This window comes from Balaenoptera musculus, chromosome 17 (assembly GCF_009873245.2).
Source record: "Balaenoptera musculus isolate JJ_BM4_2016_0621 chromosome 17, mBalMus1.pri.v3, whole genome shotgun sequence".
NCBI lineage: Eukaryota > Metazoa > Chordata > Mammalia > Artiodactyla > Balaenopteridae > Balaenoptera > Balaenoptera musculus.
Window position 1 is genome coordinate 60078225 of NC_045801.1, and position 27961 is coordinate 60106185.

Sequence of the window (27961 nt, forward strand, 5' to 3'; positions counted from 1 at the left end):
ATAGTTGATTGAAAGAGGAACAGACTGGAAACCTAATTGGGTGGTGGTTCGTTCCTGAACGAGGGAAGACTTGCTACCAAAAGACTGAGACAAGGACCATGATGGAGGCCTGATGGGTTGATGGAAGAATTAACTAGGAGAAGGTAAATGAAGATTCAGTTATTAGTGCATAGCTGTGGAGAAAACCATCTTTTAAATATTGGCTAAGGTCTTATTTCTATGCTAAATGCAACATTTGGGTGTGGAAAAAAAAAATGAAAAACAAGTGACACAAAAACACGTTTCCTTAGCTAGAAAAAGAACTTTAGTTTCTTAATTGGTCTTTATCCAGCTGAGAAACCTTGTCTTAGGCTTAGCACTCAAGATACTCTCAAGTCCTCAACATCACTCTCAACTTGACCCCAATCATTATCATATTACCATCTATTAGCCTAGCTTATTACTGGCTGCTCTTCTTTTTAACCTTACCACACCCAACTCTTCTCTGATCTGCTTTGAAATAATTTCTGTAGTTGTATTAATAATAGTTTCTAAGGAATATCCATCATGTTCGAGAATAGTCTTCCAATATCCTCAACAGTAAGTAGGGACAGATGCGAAAAATTCCATGTTTTTAAGAAAATTGAGTCCCAGAGCTGTGAAGTGACTTGATAGACAGAAATATACAACTCGATGGTAGATATGGAGGTGGAGAAACTAAATTTTATAGCTGCCACTCAAATTCATCTTCTTGTCTGATTGAATCAATTTCAAATGTTAAACAGTTGGAATATTAAAAATGAAAAAAGCAATCCTTGAAAATAATAACATTGTATTTCCAGGAGAAACTGATAGCAAGTATCTACATTTTACAGAAGAATGGATGACACATTCAAAATAAATTTAAATGAAAAGGGCTTAAGATTGGCAGGGGTATGGTAGGAATGAATCAGTAAATTCCTGGATTTTAATCCAATTTAGAATGTTAGACTTCTCAGATTCCATGGGACTTAGACACAGCCCAAAACTGTGAAGTAATGGAGTTGCTTTTGGGGACCCAAACCAACAACTCCCTTGCCTTTATTCCTACACTATGATGCCTGGTATCTTGATCTTCTTTCCACTTGCCTCTCTATAAAATTTTATTTGCAAGAAAAAAACCAGAGATATAAATACACCTATTTTTGAAAAGGATCAATATATACTAGATTCAATAATTTGAGGTTTCTTCTGCTATGATATTCTGATTTCATGATATTCTATGTTACCTTCCATTTAACAGAAGATAATGTATTAAGTCAGAAGAATTAATACCTAATTACAGAATTTCAGGCTTGAGTGATTCAGGCAGAAGAAGTTTTACTAAGGACAGAAGATCCTTCCTTGCATTGTCAGAATGATATTATGTTGGTAGCCAGCTTCTTTTGCCTACTCATAAAGCCTACTTTATTTCTGGGTCTAGTACATCTAGACTTCATACTCAATAATTGCACCCTCTTCCACCTAAGTGCTTTTCCCCCTAAATCTAAAGAAATTGCTGGCTCACCTATCTCTCTGACGTGAGAATTTAAGGCAAGAGAAATTTTAAGGAACTTAAGATTTAAAAAAATAGCAGTGGTAGTTAGAAAGCAAGTAGATCAATAGCTGTTGACTCAGGCTTTCCCATCAGATGAGGTCTACAAATTCCTATCTAGAGGTCATATAATGAAGTAATGAAAAATTTTAGAAGACTGCCATAGGAATCCTAACTACTATAGTTAAAAACTACCAGAAATTTTTAAGAATTCAGCATCTTGAGGAGTAAGCTGACTTAAATAATCAGCTGTTAAGTAAAAATTTTAGGAAAAAAGATACAGATTAAGGATAATGAATAATGTACATTGGGTCTACTAATAAAAGACATAAACTTGTAGAAGTTTGCAGTCAAAAGTTCAGTAGTCAACTGATATATGAAAACCACATATAGAAGAGAAAAACTGAACAGTAATCAGGATGCAAAATAAGTGGTGGTAACTACAAAGATACATTCTTTCCTGTTCCCTAACTCCTGCTCCAATTCTCTGAAATTTCACAGAGAGATGAAAGTTTTTGCTATCATTTTATTTGGTTTTGTTTTCCTGAAACAGCTGCCTATTCCCAAAAGGAATGCTTTTCAGAAGAAAATGCCTGTCTCACCATGAACGTAGATGTAGTGTCTTTTCCCCAAGTTGCTTTGATCTAGGTGTTCCAGAGGAAAAAATTTACTATTGAGGTGAAAAATGAAACTAATTAAGTACATGGGCCAAAGACAATTGTGCTAAAATTATTAAAGACCTACTCTTATCTAGATTTACCCCAAAAATGCTAGTAAATTACACTGAAGTATGAGAAAAATGCAAAAGCCATGTTCTAAAGTTCCATTTAAGGAAATTGGGTTAGGCAGTATTTCCAAAGACTAATGGAACATATAAAAATCAGACACTGCTTAAAACCATAAAGTAAATACGTTAAAAATAGAAAATCAAGTTATTTTCCTAGTCATCTTGAGGAAAGTGCCAAAAGAAACTAACATCCTAAAGGATAAAATGTAAATTTAAAGGTTTCTAACTTTTTCCAGGTGTACAGGCATGTGATTTTCTATTGTCACTTTCCCTTTTTGCATATGATCATGATAGAAAAAGACAATTGTGGAAAAATTTTTTAGCAGAAAATAATTTATTTTATCAAACATGAATGATAGTAAGTAGTGATACTGAACACAGGGCTAAGTCATTGTTCAGAAAGCAGGCACACATGATGGATATTACTCTTCAAAGGGTTTTCTTTGTGATCTTGAAAGACTAAATAATTTGAAGATTTCTTGGAAGTATGGTAAGGAGGTTTTATGAGAATTAAAGCTGCTAAAACAGAACAGGAATTCCACCAAAAAAGGAATAAAATGGGTATTTAAATCAGGAAATTTAGAGGTTGATAAATGCTAAAACTGAACATGTACACTGCAATTAAGTCAATTTTGGGGTGTAGCCTTCGGAATCAGACTTATTACTTACTTTACGGCATATCTCATTCAATGGAGTCCCTTTTTAGCGATTTTCTTAGGAACAAAACCTTGAGATCTACCTTCAAAGGGATGGGGGTGTCTTTAAAATGAAGCCTTTTCCATAACTAAATCCCATTAAAATGGGACCAAGGTGAACACATCATATGGTCAAAGTTTATTTATATAGATAACAAACTGTTACAAGAGCCCAGGGCATGTGAGAGATATAGAAATATTTTACTTATGAAGCAATTTTCTTCTTTTATTTCACCTAGCTGGTCTGTCTATTTCTTCCATAGAGCAATGGAGATATTTGTTTGATGAAAATATAATACAGTAGAAAGATGCTGATAGAAAGATGGAGAACCACAGCTCTACTCCATGAGATGATTAAAATATTCAGCATTACCCACCACAGATCAATTAACCTAAAAAAGATGTGAGCTGGAAGTGTGGGAATTCAGGCTCTCAGATGGGATCCTGCTGATAGCTCTGCTGCGCTAATGTTTAAATTCCTTCACAAACAAAGAACTAATTCAAGACAAATTGTAAATTCCAGTAGGTATGTTCCTGGACCTTTTCTCTTTATAACACTCTCCAGTCTGTTTTGGTCCATGATTTAATGAAGCAGCAGATACGTGGTGCCCTCAGTACCTGATGCATTTAAAAATAGTGCTCTCTGAGGAGGGCCTGCCTCTAACATCTTCCCACAATTCTGAGAGTTATAAAAAGGGCCCATATTTCAGGGGGAGAATGTAAATTATATTTATGGTGTGTAGAATGAGGAGAAAGGTTAGGTTGTTTCCGTATTTCATAAACATCTTCTCTCTCCTCCCTCCTGGCTTTCTCTCGTACAGGCCCTCAGGGTACCAGTTTCAGAGTGACAAACCAGAAGGGTAGTCAGGGAAGGACCTGTTGTCCAAGCAAAGGCCTTCTGATCCAGTGGAGAGAAAAACAAGATGTTCTGACCACCACTTAGTGGGGTGACTACATCGGATCATCAATCAAAGCTGACTTGTAGATTAAAGGCACAGATAATTGAACTGTTCTTAGCCCATTGTAAATATCAAATTTTATTCTATTTTACATAATTATAAAATTTATAGATAAGTGCTCATGGAATTTTTCCACATTAGACATTATGTGGAAAAGCTCTATTTTATGTAACTGATCACAGGAGTCTTTCTACATAAGACATTTTTCCAGATGTCTGTTAATAATTACAGTGATATATAAAGTGAGACTAGAAGACTAATACATTCATAGGTGGGCAGGGGAAGGTAGGTGGTGTGATAGTTAAAGGAAAGGATCTCGCAGAAATTTTCTTGGTAAAACTCTTTATATGTGCAGATTCATTCTGCTTCTCTCTAATGCCAACAAGTCATTCTGGACAGGGAACCAATCAGATGAGCTAGCAGTAGCCAAGAGGTCATTTGATATCATTGTTTTCATGTCTCCCAAAATAAAAGTTAAAATGGGAATATCTTCCAGAGTCACATTAAAATGTAAATCGCCATAAGAGAAGGATGAAATTGAAAAGTTTGAAATTTATGTAAAAGTCCAATTTGGAAAATGAAAAAAAGCTTTCCTTTTGTGTTTTTGGAAACTTTCCAGATAAATGTAATTAGTTCATTCTAGATGTCTCTTTGGAATGTCATAATTTTCTTGTAAAAATTTTTTAGAAATGTACTGTTAATTTGGAAAATAAAACTTACTTTAAAGAAGAAACTAGAATCTTTTTTTTTTCCATTTTGGATAATATACAACTTGTGTTATATGTATAGCTACATGAATGCCTAGCACACTATCTTCAATTTTTTTCAGCCTAAGATAATTGGATACCTATACTTACTCACAAAACCTAAACTGTACAAATTGCATTTCTCTTGATAAACACAGAATTGGATTCTTCATCGGGGATTGCCTCAAACAGTTTTACCATTTTGGTCTGTCTTTATTATAAATCTAGGCTAGGGGTGGTGGTAGAAAGGCATGGAGTAATATAAATGTATTTTTAAGGTTTTAAATTTACATAAATAACAAGTAACAAAATGAATGCTACTAAAAGCAAAATCGTATAGCAATGCTAAGTTACAAATTATCACAGAAGTCATATTTTTAGTAGTTAAACTTTACATATATATGCTTTATTACCTGCTAGGTGTAATGCGGGGGATTTCCTGTGGCTAGAAGGCCCTTAGCTTTTGAACTTCCTGGCATTTAAGGGGGAAAAACAACCCCAAAAAGTACAAAACCAAAAAAAAAAAAAAAAAATGAGTGTCTCTTGGAAATAACATAAATTAGGAAACCAATGAATGTATTACTTAATGCTTCACTTTCTTAATATGTATACCAAATTTTGTGCCACGTGCCTGTGCTGAAATGCCGTTTGAAATCAGTTTTGAAATGAGTATATTAAAGGAACGTTCCTAAAATATAAAGATATAATGATATAAATAATATATTTCTGAGACACTGATCTACCTTGTCTTTGTTTTTCTACATACGTTCAGGTTGGCTTATTTCCTGGTTATTAACCTTAGCCACTAGAATATATATTTCAAATAACATCATGGTTTCACTTACTGAAATGAAAAGAGATCCAACATACCCTGTTCTTGGTTACGTGTCATTGGCTGCCTAATATTATTTAATTAATTAGACGGACTCTCCTTGAAATGACTTACTGTTTGAATTTTGTGGAAATCCAGGCAAGGAGGATGGACCGTTCATGCCAGGGAGAAGGACTGGGGGGAGGCCGGGGAGTCCTGGATAGGCCGCTGGCAGACTGATGCCATGAAGGGGGCCGCTGTCCATCATGCCCGGCTGCTGTACCGCTAAGCCCAGCACATCCGAAGCTTTCTTTATACGGTCAAGTTCTTGCTGCGCCATCAGCTGTCGAACGGTCGTCGGAGCCAAGTAATCTTTCTCCCGATCAAGCTGACTCCCGACGGTCTCCCTCACTTTTGAAATGTGCTGTTTGGAGAAAATATGATCTCTGATGGACAAGCGGGCGGAGTACTTCACCCCACAGAGGGTACACTCTGGTTTGGTGCCTTCCGTGCCACTCTGATTGATCATGAAAGGCTTCCCTATGTTAATTTTAAATTTCTTTTCCTTTGCCCTTGCATTCTGGAACCACACCTGGACCACGCGCTTGGGCAGACCAATCTCATTCCCTAGCATTTCGCATTCTTGCATGGTCGGAGTTCGGTAGTCACTAAAGCAAGCCTTGAGAACCTTGAGTTGAAGATTGCTCATCTGGGTTCTGAAACGCTTGTGACCTGGTCGATCGTTACTTTTGGATTTGAAAGGATTGCTGGATCCAAATGGATTTGGAGAACTCGGGTCAGCTATGCTGGACGTTTCACTGCGGTCAGCCGTGTCATCCGGGTCATCCGTGATATAAAAGCTTTGGTCATGGTCACCATCTTTATCGTTGAAAGGTATTGAAGGACTCGTGAGAGAAAAGAGAAATTTTTCATCACAGACCTCCGTGGTGGGTGGGGTTGCTGTTTTTGGCAAAGTGTCGAGAGTTTTGGGCTCTTTAGGAGATAAAGCTGGCTTCACATCTCCAGAACTTCCCGTGGTGCTTTCCATTTCTCCGTTTCCCTCATCTCCGGTGGTGGCGTCACTGATCGCTGTATTAATTGACGAAGTCTCATCAAAGTCAGTTTTATTTTGATCATACCCAGCCTCAGCAGGAGGGGCGTTTAAATTCTCGACATCCTCAGAACATTCTGCTTTAAAAGAAGAAGGGCTTAAAAGATTCTTCGGCGACAGCTCTGCTGTTTTGCTAACAGGTGTTGACACCGTAGAAGCCAATTCATTCTCACTTGAGAGATCAATTTTAGTTAATGGCAGAGATGGATAATCAAAATAAATGTATTTCTGCGGGCTTTCTCCCCCATCTTCTGTTGATATTAAAGGGCTTGGTGGCAAGCTGTAACCTGCCTGCTTTCCTTCATTCCAGTGCCGGGAGCGAATGTGGCTTTCTAAGGCTGACTTCGCCTTAAACAGGGCTCGGCAAAAGGGACACCGTTTATGAGACTGGGCTGGACCCACTGCCCGGAACTGGCCTTTCCTCTCTCGCGCTCGTGTGTTCTGGAACCAGACTTGCACGACTCTTTTCTTGAGCCCCACTTCGCGTGCAATATGATCAAGCATTTTCCGGGTAGGATTGGAATCCAATAAGTATTTTTCATAGAGAATTTCCAGTTGTTCAGGGGTGATGGTGGTTCTCAAGCGCTTATCACGGTGTTGGTCTTCACCGCTATTCCCGCCTTCCTTTTCACTGCAGTTATTGTCTTCTTTATCATCCAGTTTCCTTTTAAGGGAAGCAGCAACTGTGGCCTGGGCTGCGGGGTGGGACGAAGTGGTCTGAGGGGGCATCTGTGTGAGAGAACCACTCAGCAGCTGTCCAGTCATCAGTGGATTGTTGGGGTCGAATATCATGTAGGGCATGTCCATGGGCCGTTCCAAGAACGGGGAGTGAAGGAATTGGTTCTGGGCAGCCAGGAAGTGCATGTGCTGGTGCTCCTGCCAGAGTTCCAGAGTCGGGAAGGCAACTGTGCACTGATCACATTGGTACTGTAGTAACTGTGGAGGTAGACTGTTCTGGAGAGAAGTCATGGAAATCTGCAGCGGACTGGAAGGGACCGGGGTTTGAGAGGCCGAGGGAGGTCTTCCCATAAGTTGGGGCTGTTTTGGTGCCTGTGGTTGAGCGGCTGAGGCCGGCGGCGGGTCTGAGGAAGCGGATGTTGAGAGCAGCGCTGGTTTGGCGCCTTGAGAAGGGGGCAAGGGGTCACTCTGCTTTGGCTTTTCCGTGGGATATTCGGGTTTTGGAGACGTCTTCTCCGGTTCCGGTTTGGGCGATGGAATCAGTGGGGTGCTAGTCCCAGAACCAGAACTTGCCGCCGGGGCAGGAGCGTTTTTGGGTGCCTCCGTTTGGCCAGACACTGTGCAATGCTTGTACACCACCTGATCCGTGGCGTCCATGGAGTCTTCGGTTTGGCTTTCATCTTGGGCATCATCATCTTCATCCTTGTAACACTGCTTTTTCTGATGTGTAATCAAGTCAAAGATCCTGGGGAAAACCACATTGCACTTTTTACACTGGTACTGCATGTTGCTCGTTCGAATATACCGCTCATTAGTAAGTTCTCTTTTTTCGTTATCTTTAGCTTCTGCTTGATTCTCGTAACTCTTCCGTGCCTTCTGACGAGCATTCTGGAACCATACAACAATAACCCGGGTAGGCAGATTGAGAACGGTAGAAAGCTGTTCTATTTCGTCATCTTTTGGGTAAGCGTTTGTGTCAAAAAAGTCTTGAAGGACCCTAAGCTGGTAGTCCGTAAACCTGGTTCTCGACGACCTTTTACTGAAGGATGCATCCGATTTGTAATGTTCTAAAGAGGAGGGCTGGGGGTCGATTCTGATATCTTCCAAAACTGTTATGGGAGGGTTACTGAAGTTGTAGGGCGAATCTTTATTTCTCTGCCGCTCCTTAAAAAGCGTATTTCGAAACCAGTGCTTGATAACCTTTTGAGAGAGGCCCGATTTCTCTGCCATTTCTTGGATCTGTTCTTCACTCGGAGAATTATTGATGTCAAAATAAGCCCTCAGGATTTTCAGCTGGTCATCCGTAATTCTTGTCCGTGGGCGTTTGAACTGAGAATGCCTTAGGAAATTGGGATCTAACCCGAGCTGCTGCTGGCAGAGCTGGGTGAGATCCGCCGAGAGAGTGTCCATCTGGGGCAGCTGCAGGGCGAGCTGGGGAGGAAGCGCAGGGTGCTGCACGGGCTGCATCATGATGGAAGGAAAGAGCGGAAGGTCCAGGGACACGGGCAGCTGGACCTGCGGGGGAGCGGATGGGGGAGGGGGCGGTGGGGGAGGGGGGGGAGGAGGCGGCGGAGGGGGCGGAGGGGGAGTGGGCGGTGGGGCTTGGAGCGGAGCGGAGACCCCGCCTGGCAGTTTCACGGGCCCCAGGGAAGGAGTCTGCGGAGGGGCTGGAGGCAGCGGTGGAGGCGGAGGCGGGGGCGGCGGCGTTTCTGGGGAAGATGGCGAAATGGGATAAAGCTTATCATAGGCCTCCCTGTATTGACGAGCAAATTTTTCTAGCGCTCCATATGGAAAAAACTGGCCGTGTACGTGTTCTTGGTGACTCTTTAGAATAAGGACATTGGAGAACAACTTCCCACACGTTCCACATTCCAGCTTCTCGGTACTTTCCCCTTCCCCACTCTTGCCCTTCTTCTGTACCTTCTGCCTGTTCTCATTATACTGAATGACCAGTTCAAAACCGAAGTTTTCCAGTAACGCTTTGGCTGCATTTCCTCGGGCCCCTGAAGCGATTCGGGGCGGTGGGATGGATGGTTCCAAGGATTTTTGCTTCTTTCCATCTTTGCCTTCTTTGAGCCCTTCACCTTCACTAACGAGTTCTTGCTTTGGCTTGTCTTGCTTTTCAGCAACCTCTTCCGCCTCCTTGTAAGAGGGTATGTCCTTCATGATGGGGCAGTCGGCACTGGCCGTGGCGGTTTGCTCTTGTTTCAGTAATTTGCTGGCCTGCTGCTGCGGCGGCGGCGGCGGCGGCGGCTTTTGAGACTGCAGCTGGGGCTGTATGGCTTGGTACTGCTGTGCTTGTTGCTGAAGTATCTGGAGTTGAGTTTGGCCAACGTGGTGTTGGGTTTGAATCTGCTGCTTCAAGTCTTCAAGCAAGGACCCGGCCATTCCGGTCATGCCAGGCATCCCGAAGGCAGCAGAGCCCGGCAAGCCCAAATCTGGCCCCAAGCTGAACTCCGTCCCGGGGATGTAGAATGGAAAGAGAAACTGAGGCTGCTGAAACTGCAGCAGCGCTTCCGGAGTCATAGGAAAATGAGGCAGAAAGGCGGGGTTGAGAAACTGAGGCTGAAAGAACGCAGCTTGCTGTTGCAACTCGTGCTGCAGCTGCAGCTGAAGCTGTGCTGGTGACTGCGGCGGGTGATGTGTAGGTTGAGCAGACATTAATTCCGGAGTTTGCTTTTTATTTAATTCTTTGGCATCTAAGTGGGGATCTTTGCTGCTTACTGCTGCTAAACTCATGGAATCTAACATCCCTTGGCTGGGACTATTAACGTTGGCTCCGACGCCGTGCCCGCCGGCCACGTGACCGCTGGGTTCCAGCTTTGCAGCCCTTGCCTTTGTCTGGTGGAGCACGGACCTCATGTGGATTTCCAAGGTCGAACTTTGGCTGTATGCAACGTTGCAGATGCTGCACTTGTAGGGTTTGTTATCTGTGCTGCTGTTGGTTTCTTGAGGAACGGGGCTGGAAGCTTCTTGCAAAACCTTTTTCAACTTATGCAGGTGAGACACTGAATTATAATGGACCAAGAGAATGTTCTTTTGGGTGAACGACTCTTTACACACTGTACATTTATATGGGCGAGATGGATCGAGGAATTTTTCCATCGTAAAATTTGGCCCTTTTCTAAAAGGTAAGGTCCGCTTTGGTTCAGAGCCCATGTCATCCGGAATAGAGCTACTGTCACTTCCTGCTGGACTTGCCTTCCCCTCATGGTCCACCTCGTACTCCCTCTCCATTTCCTGCTCTAGGGCCTGGTCGTCCTGGGCCATCGTTTCACTCTCAGCCCACAGTTCACCATTCACGGGCAAGGAGGCATACAGCTGTTGAAGTTCAGCTTCACTCAGTTCGGGGTGGCCTGCTTCCAAGTGTTTTTTTAAAGCCTGGAATGTACGGAAACTACGCTGGCAGAGGTTACACATTGTAGCGGCCCGAATCGCATGATACTGGGAATGTATCTGAAGCTTCTGCATAGTCTTAAAAGCCAAGCTACAATGGTTACAGCGATACTTGTAAACATGGCGGTCCGAAACAGAGAGTGGTTGCCTTTTTTGCTGTTCGCTTAATTGATCCTGCAGTGTGTCGGAGATTTTCATATCCTTACTGCTGTTTTTATTCCATTCCGACACTTCTGTGGGTTCTTTAGTTGGTTTCTGCTCCTCACTCTTTATTTCCACACCAGCCTTTGAATCGTCAAGACCCGCCATACTTTTGTCATCCATTGGACTTTCACCTGTGTCAAGAAAGCATAAACATCGCTTATAGGAAGGAAATCTACAGCTTAAACGCCAATGAATATTGTTAAGTAGGAGCTTCTAAAGGTTTCTGCTTAATTGAATCGCTGAAGAAATATTTATTCGAGCAACTACTATATGGCAAGCACTGTACTGGGCCCCGGGGATATAAAGGTGAATAAGAAATCAACCCTGACCTCAAGGAATTTCAGCATAGGGAAGGAGATAAGTCAAAGGTATTTATAGTATGCTACCAGCAGCGTGATAGCAAGGGCCATAACCGTCGTGTTCAGTAATTAGAACACACGAAATATTCCTGGTCATTGATACTTAGGTCCCCAAAGGGCAGTTTACAGATAACCAGATATTAAATATGCCTTAGAAACTATGGCTTTTGGAAATGCCATACTTTTTTTCCCCTGTGCTTTTTTTTAAAAACAAAAAAAAATCTTTGATAGTAATAATGCTGGACCAGCATCACAGATGCAAGGCCCTGAGGGTGTCTTGCGCAGATCTTGGTCAGAGGCTGGCATACCTGAATATTTCCCGGCCCCCTCGGCTGCGATGGCTGCAGGTGTGTCCCGCTCCGACTTCTCAGAGGTGGCTGCTGGCAGTAGCAAGCTGTTGGGCATCATTACATCAGGGACAGGCACCTGTGAAAACCAAAGGGGCTCATGGCAAAGGTACCCCAGAAATCACAGACTCCATCACATCTGCCCTTGGTCAGTAGCATATCCCAGTTATATTTTTCCAACCAAAGCAGGGACATTCTGTGACTCTTACAGGCCAATGCTCTCCCTTCAAATTTCGGATCAATGCTGTTGTGATGCAGTATTCTTCTTTTCTTTTTTAAAAAATATGGTTTAGGGGCTTCCCTGGTGGCGCAGTGGTTGAGAATCTGCCTGCCGATGCAGGGGTCACGGGTTCGAGCCCTGGTCTGGGAAGATCCCACATGCCACGGAGCAGCTAGGCCCGTGAGCCACAATTACTGAGCCTGCGCTCCGCAACAAGAGAGGCCGAGATAATGAGAGGCCCGCGCACCGCGATGAAGAGTGGCCCCCACTTGCCACAGCTGGAGAAAGCCCTCGCACAGAGATGAAGACCCAACACAGCCATAAAAAAAAAAAAAAAAAAATATGGTTTATAACTAATAAGGACCTACTGTATAGCACAGGGAACTCTACTCAATACTCTGTAATGGCCTATATGGGAAAAGAATCTAAAAAAGAGTGGATATGTGTATATGTATAACGGATTCACTTTGCTGTACACCTGAAACTAACACAATATTGTAAATCAACTATACTCCAACAAAAATTGAAAAAAAATTAAGAAATATGGTTTGAAAGTTTTTGTAACCAAGAAATGATAGCCAAGAAAATATGAAACTCAAGGTACCCACATGAATCATTTGATTAACATTACAGGCATGAGAGGAAGGCTGCAAAATCTGTGTTATTGAATAAGCTGTGCCTTGTATCATATTTGGGGTTGATTCCAAAGCACAAGAGACAACAAATGGGCCTTTACTTGGGATTCCTACCACACAGTCAGTAAGAGCTTGATGCAACACAGAAGAAATAAATTTCTATCAAACAATAATTGCAGATTTTGTGTTGATACCTTTACAGAGATTATGTCACATATGCATCAACATTTGGTATCCTTACTGTCATAAGCAGCTTCTCCACACAATCCGGAGACACACTGTGCAAATGTGTCAGATGCAGCTGGAGGTGCATTTTGTTGCTGAGGACGTCCTGGCAGAGGGGACAGCAGATGACCGGCTGCACTGAGTGCTGTGACAGAACGTGCATCTGGATACGACTTTGGTCCCTACTATTGTAGTTACAATAAGGACACTGATAGAACTGGAAAATATTGAATAAACATGGTCACTATTAGTTAATGGATTTTGATGACTTCAGAGCATTAGAAGTCACACCAAGAGTTAATTACCTTGCCAATCATAGTGTCTACATACATTTCAACAGCATGGAATGGTTTGGAGGCTCTAAAATTATCAAGGGCAATAAAAAAAAAAAACATGTTTACACAGTAAAGGGAAAAAGAAAACACATTTACCTGTTCGTGACAGAATTTATTGTCCTCTGTAGGTTTTGATCTTTTTGTTGCCACATCCTCTTCTTTTGCCAGCAGGAGTGGCTGGGTTCCCCCTGCCACACTGACTTTTAGCTCCTTTTCTGGTGTGATTATTCCTGATTCCCAAAAAAGAATAGGACACCTCAATTTTAAAAGACTAATAATGTCGATATCAGAAAAATTATGTTTTCCAAATATCTCTGGCTCTAAATCCACTGAGTCACCAAAGAACCAGAAAAGCACTTTTATACGATGCTAATCTCAAAAGACAAAAATCGCACTTCTTTTTCTCCACTAACCAAGTGGACTTTATATATTTTAAAATGTGCTCCTGTCTCATATTTTGATAACCGTAGGTGACCTTGAAAGATTCATCAATAACACGTGCTCTCTGGTGTCTCAGTACGGCTTTATCACATTAAAGCAAATCTACTCCCATTCGCAAATGCTAACTTAGAAAATAATTATTTTTGCTAACGTTTAATTACCTATCTCTTCTCTAAAATTCCGGGACACTGAAAACATTTCAAAATTCTGAGAAGAGCTGACTAGTTATAATTCAAAAATGAAAACAATGTTTTTACATGGTGAATGTAGGATTTTAAAATTATACATTACATATCCACTGCTGCTTTTTCGTGATTTATTCTTTGCTTTAGATGTTTCAGCAGTTGGCTGTGCACATAACATTGTAGTCCAAATCAAGAAGACAATTGTTTTATGAGGTTAATCTGAATATTCGGTGTTAAAAGACGGTTTAAAATTTTGCCCAGATGAGCAACATAATGTATAGAAGCCTCACACACATCAAAGGAGAGAGTGTGATTCTAATTTCCCAATCTAACAGAAAATTCTTTCCAGCATCAATTTTCCCGATAATCTCCTCTGTGAGGCTGGATATTACAGCGACATTGGGTAGGCATGTCACATACATCTCACGACAAACACAAAACCTCATTTACCAGCCATTCCAATCTCATCATAGCGCGGCATCATCTGACCTTTTTTCTGCTGTTTATTATGAGTATTTCTAATTTTAACTTTCAATTTTCACCATCTTCTAGTCAATTTGCAACTAAATTATTTCCAGGGTGAGGACACTATCACTGGACAACTGGGTGCAAATACATCTTGAAATGCAATGAAGCTAAACCATTGATTGCTATCAGACCCCGTGTAAATATAGAGTCTAGGCGTAATCTGATTGTATGCTGTGCATGAAGATTTATCTTGATTTTTTTTCAATCCACATACGGTTCATATAAATGAACAAATTATACCTTATTGCAAAATAACCCAGTTTTAATTTAAAAATAAGGTCAAGGATGTTTTGGAAACAAAGTAATAATGAACCAAAAAATACATTCTTTTTCTCTCCTGGATGGAGATGCATGTATTGTACCATATAAATAATTTTAGGAATTCCAAACTCTGAAAGAAATTTAAAAGTAAATCTGACTCTGAGACCAAAATTAAACTAGAGTTTAAATGACATAATGACAATAATTTTATTCCCTTGGGGTTTGTGGTAGGTACAGAATTAGTGTTACATTTCCAAACCAATTGCACTGCTACTGATTTCTAGATTTACAAACACTAGATTTTATTTGAATTTGTCCTATATATACAGATATCTTAGAGAAATTTAGATTCTTTCTAGATATTTGAAAAAATAATTTATCGTATTTGGATGAAATTAAATCTGAGATAGACTAAAGAATTTTATTACATTGATTAAACAATATCCAAGTATTTGATATCCAAAGATATGTCAAAAACAGGAATGTTTATTTCATAAACATTTCATAATTAATTATTTCATAATTCTGGTATCAAAAAGATGTCTTTCATCTAAAGCAAAATTATCAAAGCAGAATATATTTTGTGCTATCATTTTTAAAGTGTTAAAAATAAACACTTAAGAAAATAATATGATATATAAAATTTGTAAATAAAATTTACCGATTCAGGGGTCAGATCAAGTTGTAGAAAATGATTGTCATTTAAGTCAGCAAATGTCTATCAGCTGCTTTTTTCCTCTGAGACTGGAAGATTTTTCTTCAAAAGTTCCCCAATAGTGAGTAAGAATATGCTTCCTTAAGAAAATAATACTATGTCATATTCCCCTATCATTCTTTTGTGTACATGAGAGAATCAGACATGACCAAATAATAAATTGGTCCAGTTCCCTATGGTATCAAAGACTGTCACACACAAGGTAAAAGAGAATTTCCACAACTCTTGTTGCTTGCAGGCCTTAGGAACATCAAAAACAGAATAAACCTTCCAGAAACTTCTGAATCTATTAAATGTATAAGTATGGCCTTATTTTTGTAAGCATATACCTTATGCTTACAAAAACATTGATTTCAAGGTTTGAAACATTTTACTAAGACTTTACACTGGTGTACATATTTGATATAATTAATCCATATTATTTTTATGTACGTTAATATCATCAAGAATATAATTGCTTTTGAATTTAGGGACATTCATGCTGCATCAAGAAAAGAGTTAAATTTTAGGGTCACTATTTCATAGCCATTGAAATAACTGTTGGATATAGTATTCCACCCAATATATGTGTCAGCTTCGAGAATTTTTGGCTAATTAACTTAGTTAATTAAACCATGATCTTGATGTAAGCTAGGAACTTCCTAAAGACCATCTTATTTTAAACTGAGAAGAAGTTATAAAGTCTAGACCCCCTAACTCTAGCTAGGCACCCCAGAAGTGCATGTCACTGATAAGAAGCAGCAGCAGAGAATGTTAAGATGTAATAACATATGACAAAAACAGACTCTTGAAGATAAAACAGGTCACCAGGATTACTTGCAAAAATGAGGGACATTATATTTTATGCATGCATGCCTCTTCTACTCAAAGGGGAACCATCTCAGGTTTTACGGCCTCCCTGGTAAATCATAGGAAATCAACTCTGGGGTCTTTCTCTGAATTGTTTTATCCTAGAAATATATTAAGTAAAGGCCAATTAATTTTAGGAAGGTTTTAAGTTTTCTGATTATTCATAGTTTATGTTTACAACTTTACTTGAAATAAACACTGTTTGTTGCCTTAGACAAAATTTTGAAATGAGATCATAATTCATTTTGTGTTATTAAGGCCATCACACTATCCTCAAAAAAAATGTAATTTTAATGCATTTTTAACTAAAACATGAAGCCTAATTACAAATAAGGACTGCCGAATAGATGAGCCAATGATTATCTGTCAGTTATGGGATTATTTAACTTGCATGAGATTACTAATATAAAAATGACATAATTCATTTCAATTCAGATGCTGCCTACTTAATAAATTTTCAATCCCTAAAATACAGAAGGTTGTAAAATGGTTTATATTATAACAAGTGAGGAAAATCCAATAACACATGTGTACTCAAAGCAAATCTTGAAAAAAATAACAAAATGCTGAGTTATTATTTATGAATCAATGTATTTGGTAAAGTTTGAATACTATAAAACTTGGATATAACAGAAGATGTTATTCAACTCCAAATAAGCCTAAATTATAATTACCGGTACAGTATTTTTTCTAATGAGACTAGAATGAAAGGATAATTTTAATTGCAATAATGAAGGTTAATTTCCATCTTTCCTCATGTTTACTCCCTTATTAAAAAGTGGTCCCCTTAGCCATGGCAGAGACATATTACATTTTCAATGCAAATATATTAATCTGGATAAACTCTATATTAATTCTTGTAGTGCACAGAGCTATAATTTGGATTATAATTAATCTAAAGTGGCACTAGATTTAAATGACAATATAAATGAGGCATTAGGAGGCTTTTCTATTATGAATGAATATTCAACAAATATAACTTGCGTATTGCCAAGTCTCATTTTGAAAGCTCTAGCCCTAGAGATTAATGTCAGCAACACAGTACAACAGCTTATACAAACACCATCTTCCTAACATGTGTTAATTCCTTCCTGTCTAAAAAATTCTGTGTTAAAGTGGGGTCAGACCGTTTTCCCATCTAACACATTAAGATAGTGATTAACTTATAAGTTTGCCAGTATTTTTGACATTTATAACTGACATCAGGAAGAAAACCAATACATACATAAGTGCTCATTCAGTCATCAGAAATACTTACAAGGAAAAAAATCCATGTAATAATTTTTTCAGCTAATCAGATTCAATGTAGAAAGCAGAAAACTTTGTTAAAAGTTCATGTTAGTTGTCAGTAATAACTGTCTTGGTGTCTGAGAGGTTTCAAGGCTAAATATTTGCCTCTCAGTAATTGCTCTGAGTTGGTACGAAAGCCCATTTTTATCCCTACAGATGTAGTTGGGGAGGCGTTTCTACAGGGATAAAGATGTGTTTTAGAAAACTATCATTATCCAATGGTCTGTATCCTCTCACATGCCGAGTCCTGTCTAGATGGTACAATTAGATGCCCAAGAAAGGACGATAACTCATCAGGCCGTTAGGGGGTGATTGAGCCCATTATTTATGTAGAGCAGTAAACCGGGCTGGTGGAGATAGAGCCCTTGCATCTGTGGTATGTTTCAAGTAAGACTCTTGCCTCACTGGTGAGACTGGAGCCATTTTCAAGAAATTTCCACAACGCATCCTTTACAAGGTATTAGTTACTTAAAACCGAGCAAAATGTCACATTCCTATGTATTACGTGAACACTCAACGAACACCAATGTCCTGTGTGTTTTACACATTCTTCTGAAGAATGGGGTTGGGTGGGTGTATGGTCTGCAATCTCTTTTGGCATTGCTGTGAGAAAATCACCACTGAAGGCAGCAGAATCCTGCCCTCCCAGAAGCAGTCCATCAGCTAGCCTTGATGAGGTCCATCCTAGACCTAAACAGACTTCCTTGCTATTGCCAATTCTTTTCAAATGAAGCTTAAATGGCACTACCCTTGACCTTAACTGATCACAAGGTACTTCAAATTCCTTGTCAGTGACCTCAGGAACTGTATTAATATACAGCTAGGGCATCTTTTTTTTTTTTTTTTTTTTTTTTTTACATTGCTTTAGGCTCAAAACCAACCTTAGATCTTCTTTGTTTAAATCAAATTAGAATCATATGTTAGCCACTATATCCTAGAAGCAAATTTAAATGGCACTCTTCTCACTGGACTCCAGAGAGAAATTCAGCATTGAACGGTGTGGGGTGGGTATCAGGGAGGCCCTTCAAATAATTTTTGAAGGGAATGGAAAACTTAGATATGCAAAGACTGAACCACAAATATGGGATAATTCAGGTTTAAATAAACTTGCAAGTGAAAATGATATTTTCTGCACAACCCAATGTCTTCACAGTGAAAACAAGCTTCTTTAGATGCGGTTGTCATTGGAATTCAAGGAAAAGATAGATGACTACCTGAAACTAATAGGCTTGAACCCGTTTCAGCACTTCTTCTGCTTCAATGAGTCCAACATAATAAAACTAGGTATAGCGTGCAGCAAAAGTAGCCAATGTAATATTCATTGGGACCATAGATTTCCATCTCATACATACAAAGCATGGATGAAGTCATATATTTGCCAAATCAAACACAGAAAAAGCCTTAGGTATCCACACCAGATGCTGGCCTAGGGTTTGTTTGTGCACAAGTAAATGTCATGACACGAAGGTTTGTTTTCAAAGACAGTAGCTTTCATTACTGGGATTTGTCTATTCTAGAAGATCAAAATTACCCAGCACCTAATCCCTTCTCAATGATATTTCCTCTTCTTAGGCTGAATCATCTGTAAACTTTTTCACTGGATTTTGTTTGAAATGCCTCAAATAGATGCCCTTAAAAAGGGCAAATTCCTGAGTGTAACTTGTAAAAAAGCAAGGAAAAATAACATTTATTTTTAAGGTTATGTGGTTTGGGGAGGGGGGGCGGCGCATGTGATTGAATGAAAAAGTTCAAGTGATATCTAATCCTGTGCTTATGAAAAATTAATATGCCATCAGAGGAATCACAAGTATAGCTAAGATTAATGAAAGGCGCTTAAAAAATTACAAGCACACAAACTGATTTGATTAAAAAATAATCTCGCTGGTCGTCCTGCAATATTCTTCAACTTATCCACATCTATTCTGTCAGATGGTTATGATTAAAAATAGGTCAATGGGAGGCTACTGATAGAAATCACATGCAAAATGCACATGCAATGAATAGTAGTGGGAATGTTCAGACAGTTTAAAATGAATAAAAGCTTTTAATAAGCTTTGGGGGGGGGCAGTGAAGGAAGAGCAGATTGCAGGGAATGGAGGTGGGGGAAGGAAAGGTGAAAGATTCTAGCATCTTACCAGAGTCTTTATTAGAGTTTTTGCCTTCATTATTGTCTCTCTCACTTGTGTCTTTCTCATCATCCTCAGCCCCGGCTGTAGGTTTAATAGCTCCTTCTGCCTCCTCACTTTGTTCTTCTGTTAAGAAAGACAGACCAGTCAGTTGGATGGAAAACCCTAGAAAAACACACATGAAAATGAACTATGTGACCATTTAAGAACTTTGTTATTTATGAATCATTTGCAGACATTCATTCTCAAAAAAGAGCATGAATTTAGTAAAAGCCACTATTAGAACCTGCTGGCTATACCAATGCAGGTTTTGTTTTGTTAGTTTTTAATCTCAAGCAACTTCTTTTATTATCCATTGAGAAAATGTGCCTGCACTAAATTAAAAGAAATCTTTTCAAAGAAATACAGTTTAAGATAGAAAAGATTGAAAAATGGATGTAAGACAATTTTGTAATTTCAATAGTAGAACCTTCTAAGCTGCATGAACCCACTGCTGCATGGATTTGGATAAATGGCAGAAGGAACCGAATTCTCAGAAAAATTTCTTAGTTCAATAATGTGATAATGACGGGTTAAATGTAAGACAGGTGTTACTCCTGCCTTTCAGCCCTTAGACCCCAGAGGAATTCTTTGGAATTTGTCAGAGTAAGATCTCAAAACTTCAGTTACACTGGGATTTTATTTTATTTTTTTCTATAGGGGGAGCTATACAGGGCGTAGGACAGAAGAAGGTATACTTCTATGACAACCGCGTCACCCCACACCTCATTCACGGGTTTCACACCAGCTAGATTACATGGAAATCCTCATAGTAACTCAACCCTATTTAATTATTCTGTAAATCTTAGCTATGCCGCTGCTGGTGGATTAATCTGTTTATGCAGTTAGCCTCTATGCTGGGTCTGTGTAGCACTAATCCGTGAAAGGCCCACTGTTCTCTTTCATCCTGCGATCATTTGTCTCTCACTGTGCTGATGTCACATTTTAATGAATTTTTAGCAATCTGAGTAATGCCAGATAACCAGACTCACAACTCCCCACAGCATGGCATGCTGTTTTCATTGCGGCACAAAAAATAAAAATCATATTTCCCTGTTCAGGTAGGAATTACATAAATTAGGAGAAGAAGGTAAAATAGGATTAGAAACACCAGGCTACTCAATTTCATAAAATCTTTAATGACCATATAAATTAACCCTGGAAAGGCAAAAGGTCATCGACACCCATTTGCATACACTCTTCTATTTGCTTTTGATAAGCAGAGCTTTTATGCAGAGAACATGATACAATTAACCCTTCAAGAACCGTACAAAACGCAGCTCCGGACATTTTAAGTGTCAAGCATTAACTGAAAATTACACACTGCATAAAATTTTCATTGCAAATGCTGTAGTGATTGAAAGGGGAAATCATGGCCCTCTCCACACCCCATGTTTTTTTAATAACGTTCTGACAGCAGAATGAAATATCCACTGTCATACGTAGCAGCTGAGCACCAAAAAAAAAAAGAAAAAATTGCTATTTAGTGCCTCACTTGCCAGCCATGCTCTACAACCATGAGAGCAGAAAACAACAGAGGGGGGCCAGTTCTGGGCTCAATGGGGGAAACTCCAAAAAAAACTAAGGGGAAAACAAGGACGCTTAATACATTTGAAACCGGAGTTTGTTTCGACTGTTAAGTCCTCAAAGGCACCATACAAATCTCTTGATTCCATATTTGCACTTTGCCACTGCACAAAAGCAGAGGGGAGGTCCTTGGGGAGGGGTGGGTCATCGGAGGGTTTTGGGGGCAGCTTCCCTTTCAATACATGTGGAAATTGTACTTGAAGAAGAAAGAATCAACCCTCCTCCTGGCTGTAGCCTGCTTTCACCTGTCGGTGATAATCACTGATCAAACCCAGGCTCCCTCCTCCCATCAGGGGGCCAGGCTGGGTGGGGACAGCGGCCTGGCTCAGTCTGGGAGGCTGGGAGGCTGAGATCATGACTAGATCAGGCTGTGTCCCCGCCAAGTCCACACACGTGACGTGACATCCAGAGTCAGGCCCGCGACCTACAGACGGCCCGTGGCAATTACTGCTCAGCTCATCCCGGGGAAGGGATGCGAGACTTCTTGGAGTAGATTTACTGGACCTCTCCCCCAGGGCGGGAAAATGAAGCGTCAGAGTGCTACTGAATGTCCTTATCTGGAGGGGACAGAAAACTGTAAGGGCTATCGCATCTCATGTTCATAAAACATTGTGCGTCAGGAGAAGAAAACGAAGATTATGAAGGTACGAAAAGAAAAACTACAGTATCATCTGCGTCTCATCAGACAGTTTTTGCAGGATCCTCTTCTTCATTTTTCTGGTATGTGTCTTAAGTGTGAGAGAAATTCCCAGACAAGTTCTTCTATACATCACTGTGGTGTCTGACCTCAGCCTGACCCTGGCAACAGTTTGAGAAATCTGAATGCGAACAAAGACTCTGTGTCAGCAGCAGGGAAAGATTGTGGGATAGACTCTCCCCATCAACTTAATCGCAAACAGCAGTTCTGAGGCCATAACTTTGCCCGGCTCCTCCAAGCCACAGCTCATAACCTCCAGAGGTGGATTTGCTGGCATTCCCTCTGCTTCTGTCACTCCCCACACTTTTCTTGTTCTTCCTTTGAAGTAGGCAGGCAATTAGCTCTAATGCTCCAGCAATTCAGACCTGTTTTGTGGTTTTGAAGGCGAAAGCTGTTTATTACAGGTAGGCTCTTTGGAGCCATAGAACTTGGCGAATTTTTAATCACGTAAAAAAAAGAATCAAAGGGTAACTTATGTACACCATAAAGTTTCCTGCAAGTCAGAAGTAAAAAGTCACTTTCATTCTTAAAGAGAGTTTTTGAAATAAATTTGACATTCATTTTATAAATAGGCTTTAGAGTCAAGAGTATTCACATGGAGAAACCACTTTCTCTAGAAAACCTTGTAGGTTGGATTTGGGGTTAAGGGCAAGAGTTGGCTACATTCTATTGAATAATTTTCAAGTACCACATTTCATCAACTGTAAAATGCCATAAAATGTAAGATGCTCATGAAAAAAGGAAGAAAATTTTATGAAAGAAGGAAAACAGCATATGACATTAAATGTATTAAAGGGATATCTTAGAACTGAGGGAAATTACGTAAAATTCCAAAATAAGGATACTAAATTACATAAAATTCCCAAATAAAGATGCTAAAGCAGTTTTCATTTTCATCAATACATTTCTTCAACATGTTACATGTAATAATAATGAAAGTATTATAGCATTTCATAATATTGTTGTATTCACACTGTCTATATTTCAATTATTCTTTTGCTTCATGGAAAATAAAAAATATAGTATTCATATGTTAAACTTTATGATATGAATGTAGTTATGCTTAAATGCACATTAGGGTCCAGTAGAACTTCCCAATTTTCAGATAAATGATAAAATGTTTCTATTTTAAAATGTTTCAAAATAATAGGAAGAAGACAAAGTAATACTATAGTCATATATACTATAAAAGTACAGTACAGTCAACTTCCCCTAGCATTTTTATCATACTAAAATGATGATCTTATAAGTTACACATACACATAAACTATATTTAAAAGAAAAGTGTTTGAATGAGTAGCTTATTTTCCTTTGAATAATAAAAAATGATTGGAAAATCACTATCAATTTATTCTACAAAATTATATAATTTCAAAGCAAATCGGCTTCAGTGACATGCCTCTGATCTGAACACCAGTTTTGCTTGGTTCCCATTGCTTTATTATACTTGGGTTTGGAAACCCTCTGAGTCTTCTAAGGAAAACACCACATACTTTTTAAGCCCGTGTAAAGAGGAAGCAGAGGTTAGTGACTCAAACATCTGTAGTTTTTTTTATGGAGCATCTATTCTAGATACTTGGCTTACAAGAATTCCTTCCTGGGCCCCTTCATTGTCTCCCTGCCCAGTCCCCACTCCCTCCAAATTTATCCTTTATATGATCTACTTAAATTTGACTTCTCTACTTGAAATCTTTCAGTGACTGCCATCACATAAAGAAAAAGCTCAGTCTTCTGTACAGGGCAAGAATAGCCGGCCCTTGTCTACCAGTCCGGTCTCATCTTTCTTCACTTCCTACCTAGCACTTAACTCTCAAGTACAGTGTTCTCAAATTTTACGGCACCAGAATCACCTGGAAGACTTGTTAAACCACAGATTGCTGGACTCTATCCCTAGAACTTCTGACTTGGTAGGTTTAGAGTAAAGCCTGAGAATTTATATCTCTAAGTTCCCAGGTAATGCTAAAGCTTTTGGTCCAAGGGCCACATTTTGTGCACCACTGTTTAGACACACGCAATAGTCATTAATGCCCTCTTCCTTCCTATAAGACATACCACTCTGTTTCTTTCTCTTATCTAGAACAACTTTTCTCCACTGTATAATTCCCATCTTTCCTTTAAGCCTAGCTCGGGAAATATCAATTTCATCATATGTAAAACTGGAGTTAATAATACCCACCTCATGGATTTGTTATAATGTATAAAAATCAGTCAGCACAGAGCAAAACACACAATAAGTATTAAAAAATGCTAACTATCATTATTAATTGCTTATTTCTCAAAAAAAATCTTCCCTGAATATTGAACTAGGAGTAATGTTTCTGGATAAATTTCTTTTTCTTTTTCTTGTGCACTGGTGTCAAACAACTTACCATAGTATGTGGAAATTATCTGCGTATTACCTACTTTCTCTAATAGGTACACATTTATTGAAAACAGTGATTGTCTTATTTGTCACTGTGCCAGAAGCATCAGGATTAGTGCCTGGAATTATAGAAGGCGGGCAATACTTGTTAGTTGGAACACTGAGTTCCATTTAGGAAGCAAAATTGGGAAGAAAAGGAGAAGTCCAGACTCTATCCCATTCCTCTATTCCCCTTCAATAAAACCTAAAAGGAGAATCTGTTTGGTTTGGTTTGGTTTTGGTCTGGTTTGGGTTTTTTGTTTTTTGCTTTACGTCTTCTCTCTCTACTAAATCACATTCATTATTCAACCCTCTCCAGCTTGGCTTCACATCCATTCCTCTTCTCAAAGCCACCAATGACTTCCATGCTGTGAAATCCAATGGCCACTTTTCTGTTTGCATCTTACTTAACTTTGCTCAATAGATGTTACTACTCCTTTCTCCTTGAAAAACGTCCCTTTCTTGAATTTCTTTGCATGAGACTGTTGTGATTTTCATCGTACCCCTCTGAAAGTTTCCTCTTATTCCCCTTTGCTGGGGCCTCCTCCATTAAAAATCTAAATATTGGAGTGTCTCCAGCATTTGTCCTAAGCCCTATTCTCTTACCTACAAAGAATGTTTGATTTGAGGAAAAATAATGATTTCTCTAGATGATTTCATCCCGATCCATTGCTTTAAATTTTATATCTCCATTTGGATGTCTGGAAGGCATATCAAACTTAATATGCCCAAATCAGAGCGCTTGATCCCCCTTCAACATACTTCACTTTGTTTCTCCCCGGTCTCCACCACCTCAGTTAACGGTACCACCATTCACAAAAAGCAAGAGTCATCACTGACTTCTTTCTTTCCTTCTCTTATGTACACAATCCATTGGCAAGTCCCATTAATTCCAATTCCAAAGTATTTGGTATACAGTAAATCCATCTATTTCTTTACATTTCCATTGCCAGTACCCTTACTCGCTTACCTGTATCTTGCAATGGTCTCATAACTGGGGAAGACTTGCTCTTGCTTTCCCACAATTTATTCTGCGTACCTTCATATAATAAAATCGAGCCATTCTCCTGTTTGAGGCCTGCCATGGCTTCCTACTTTGCTTAAAATAACATACATAACAACTCCTTACTGTGGTTGAAATGATCAGGCCTTGCCTACCTTTATGACTTCATCTTACATTGTTCTCCTCCTCACTCACTCATCTATCTCCAGGTCAGCCTTCTTTCTCTTCATGCACTATGACCAACTTCCTCCCCTCCTCTGTCTGTAATGCCTTTCCCCTAATGGGGTCCTTCTCATTATTTTGGACTCAGCTCTCCTGTCATTTCCTCAGAGAACTTCTCTGACCACTGCTTCTAAGGTAGTACATCACCTGTCACACAGGTGGGGTTCTCAGACTTTAGAGAGAATCACTGTCACCTGGAGGGCTTGTCGAACCACAGACTGCTGGGCCCCATCCTCAGTGTTTCTAATTCAGTTAAGTCTGGGATGGGGCCTAAGAATCTGCATTCTTCCAAGTTCCCAGATTGGGCTGATGCTGCTTTTAAGCGGCCCACACTTTGGGAACCTCTGCTCTACACATTACCTCTTTCAATTCCTTTTTCACATTTGTTGCAATCTGAAAATAACATTCATTTGTATAGTAATATTGTCTAAAAATGAGAGAACTCATCTGCCTTACTCATAACCTATGCCCAACAGTTCCTGGCAATTTTGAGTAAAATTGGTGATGCCTAGTTTTCCTACTTGGGGTAACTAGGTCTATGGTATGATGTCATCAATTAAAAGAGGAGAAGAAATGGTTTTGCAGAAAAGAGAAGTTCAATTTGGAATTTGTTATATTTGACTTCCCTGTAGAACATCCCTATGAAAATATCCAGAAGGCATGGGAATGTCTAAATATAAAGCTTCTCAGAGAGGTTGAAGTGAAGATGTAAATTTTGGTGTCTTTTTTTTTTTTAACAAAACAATAAAGAAATGTATTGAGAGGGAGCAGTCTCCTTTTAGTCTAATATTTTTGTCATGGTCTTGATTTTTGCCCTCTTACTTTCAATCCAGTCATTAATGCAATTTTTGATTGGCTTGAAGTGAGGAGGAAGAACTGAGTTTATGCTACTTTAGCTTAAATATGTTCTTTAGTTTTCTAGGGAAAAATAATATATAAAATAAAAAATAATTACTTATAAATAAAAAAGTATTCATGAGACACACATAGGTGAAGGTAAACTTAACTTTGAAGACTTTTTTAAGAGGGAAGTCCTGAGTTTATATTGGAGGAATGGTTTCATTTGCAATTTTTTAAAAGTATTTCAATACCCCATTATGAATGTGAAGGACTTTTTATAATTATTTCTTTTTTGTTCTGTATAGCACATTATTATTCCAGCTGTATAAATCTGGAAACTGGAATCATGTTTATACAGCAGAAATAAATGAGGTGTGTTGTAGCAACATGGGTAAAATTCCCCTTAAATTATCTGAATATAATGCTGCTAAGAAGGCATAGCCTCCATCTTTTACCACACACATAAGCATGCAAAGCACAGGAACTAGTGATTGTATTGACAGGGCAGTAAAAATCCAATCAACTCATTAATTACCAAAACTAACTCCACCATCCAGGTTGTTTGACTTGGGGAAAAATAATACCTAGCTTATTGACTTATACATTGTGTAAAACTGACCATTTAGGTAAAACTTCATGGTGTGTAAATGTAGATGTGAGAAATTATCCAGCAGAAGTTACCTCTTCTTTAAGAAATTGCTTTACATATGCATCCAAATATTGGCTACATGTGATTTAATTTATTTATTATATACTGGGTTGGCCAAAAAGTTCGTTCGGGTGTTGTCAGCGCTTACAGAAGACCCGAACGAACTTTTTGGCCAACCCGATATTTGATTTATTATATATAATATTGATATAGTCTATATAGGATTTAAATTATTTGTATAAAGGATCTGATCAGTCCTAATTAGAGCAGTTCCAGAGATAGTTCATTACATAAATTATGAGAGTAACAAATGTAGCTCATTCAAGACAGATAAGAATAAGACCAATTACCTGAGGTCGCTCTCAACTGCTGCTCCGTAAGATCATCCTCACAGGTCCTGGCTCCCAGAGAGGCAGTTTCTGCAGAGGACATCAGAGTGAAAGGTAATCAGCATGCCATGTTCAGCTCTGCAGTGTCAGCCAGTATCACAAGAACCCAAAATTTGGCTTTCAAAGAGATAAGCATCAGGCAGAACTCAGGTGAATCTCTGGCACACCTTACATCCTAGTGGCTGGAAAAATGAGCCCAGGGAGTGGCAAGATTAGATCTAATTCTCAATAATCAGCAGCACACAGTGAATATAATAATACAGATAAAATATGGAAACAAGAAAGGCTCATTCTGATTTTTCCCACTTGGTTATTTGGCCAAGCCTACATGTTATAATGACAATGGCACATTACATAAACTATGAGCATACTTTTACTTCTCTGTCAAGGTACCAAAAAAAAGAAAAAATAATACTCAATATATGGTAGCTGATGTGAGAGACCAAAGCAAAAAACAAGCACTTGAAGAAACCTGAAGAATATGTCCAAGTCATCAATAAATCCACATCTTTTTTCTGATCTTTTAGGTGAGCTCCAGAGCAGAAGTGCCTGCGATGTCCTGGTTTGCTAAACTTATCCCCAGACAGAAATCATAGGTTTCATCTAGCTCCATTCTTCCTTTGTGTTCCCTGTCGTAGGGAAATCTATAAAAAACAACTAGACTTCAGAAATCACTTTC

The 27961-nt window shown here is 39.2% G+C and overlaps 1 protein-coding gene across 4 annotated transcripts in view; it reads right to left on the reverse strand.

The window, feature by feature from the left end:
- ZFHX4 (zinc finger homeobox 4) overlaps positions 1–27961 on the reverse strand; it is a 177487-nt gene that overhangs the window by 5241 nt on the left and 144285 nt on the right. For all 4 annotated transcript variants that reach the window (XM_036830528.1, XM_036830529.1, XM_036830526.1 and 1 more), the window contains 6 exons: positions 27244–27312; positions 19465–19581; positions 13157–13290; positions 12742–12942; positions 11607–11724; positions 5686–11070 (listed from right to left, as the gene is read on the reverse strand). In XM_036830528.1, the coding sequence (XP_036686423.1) occupies positions 5686–11070; positions 11607–11724; positions 12742–12942; positions 13157–13290; positions 19465–19581; positions 27244–27312 (6024 nt within the window). The remainder of the gene's footprint in view (positions 1–5685; positions 11071–11606; positions 11725–12741; positions 12943–13156; positions 13291–19464; positions 19582–27243; positions 27313–27961) is intronic.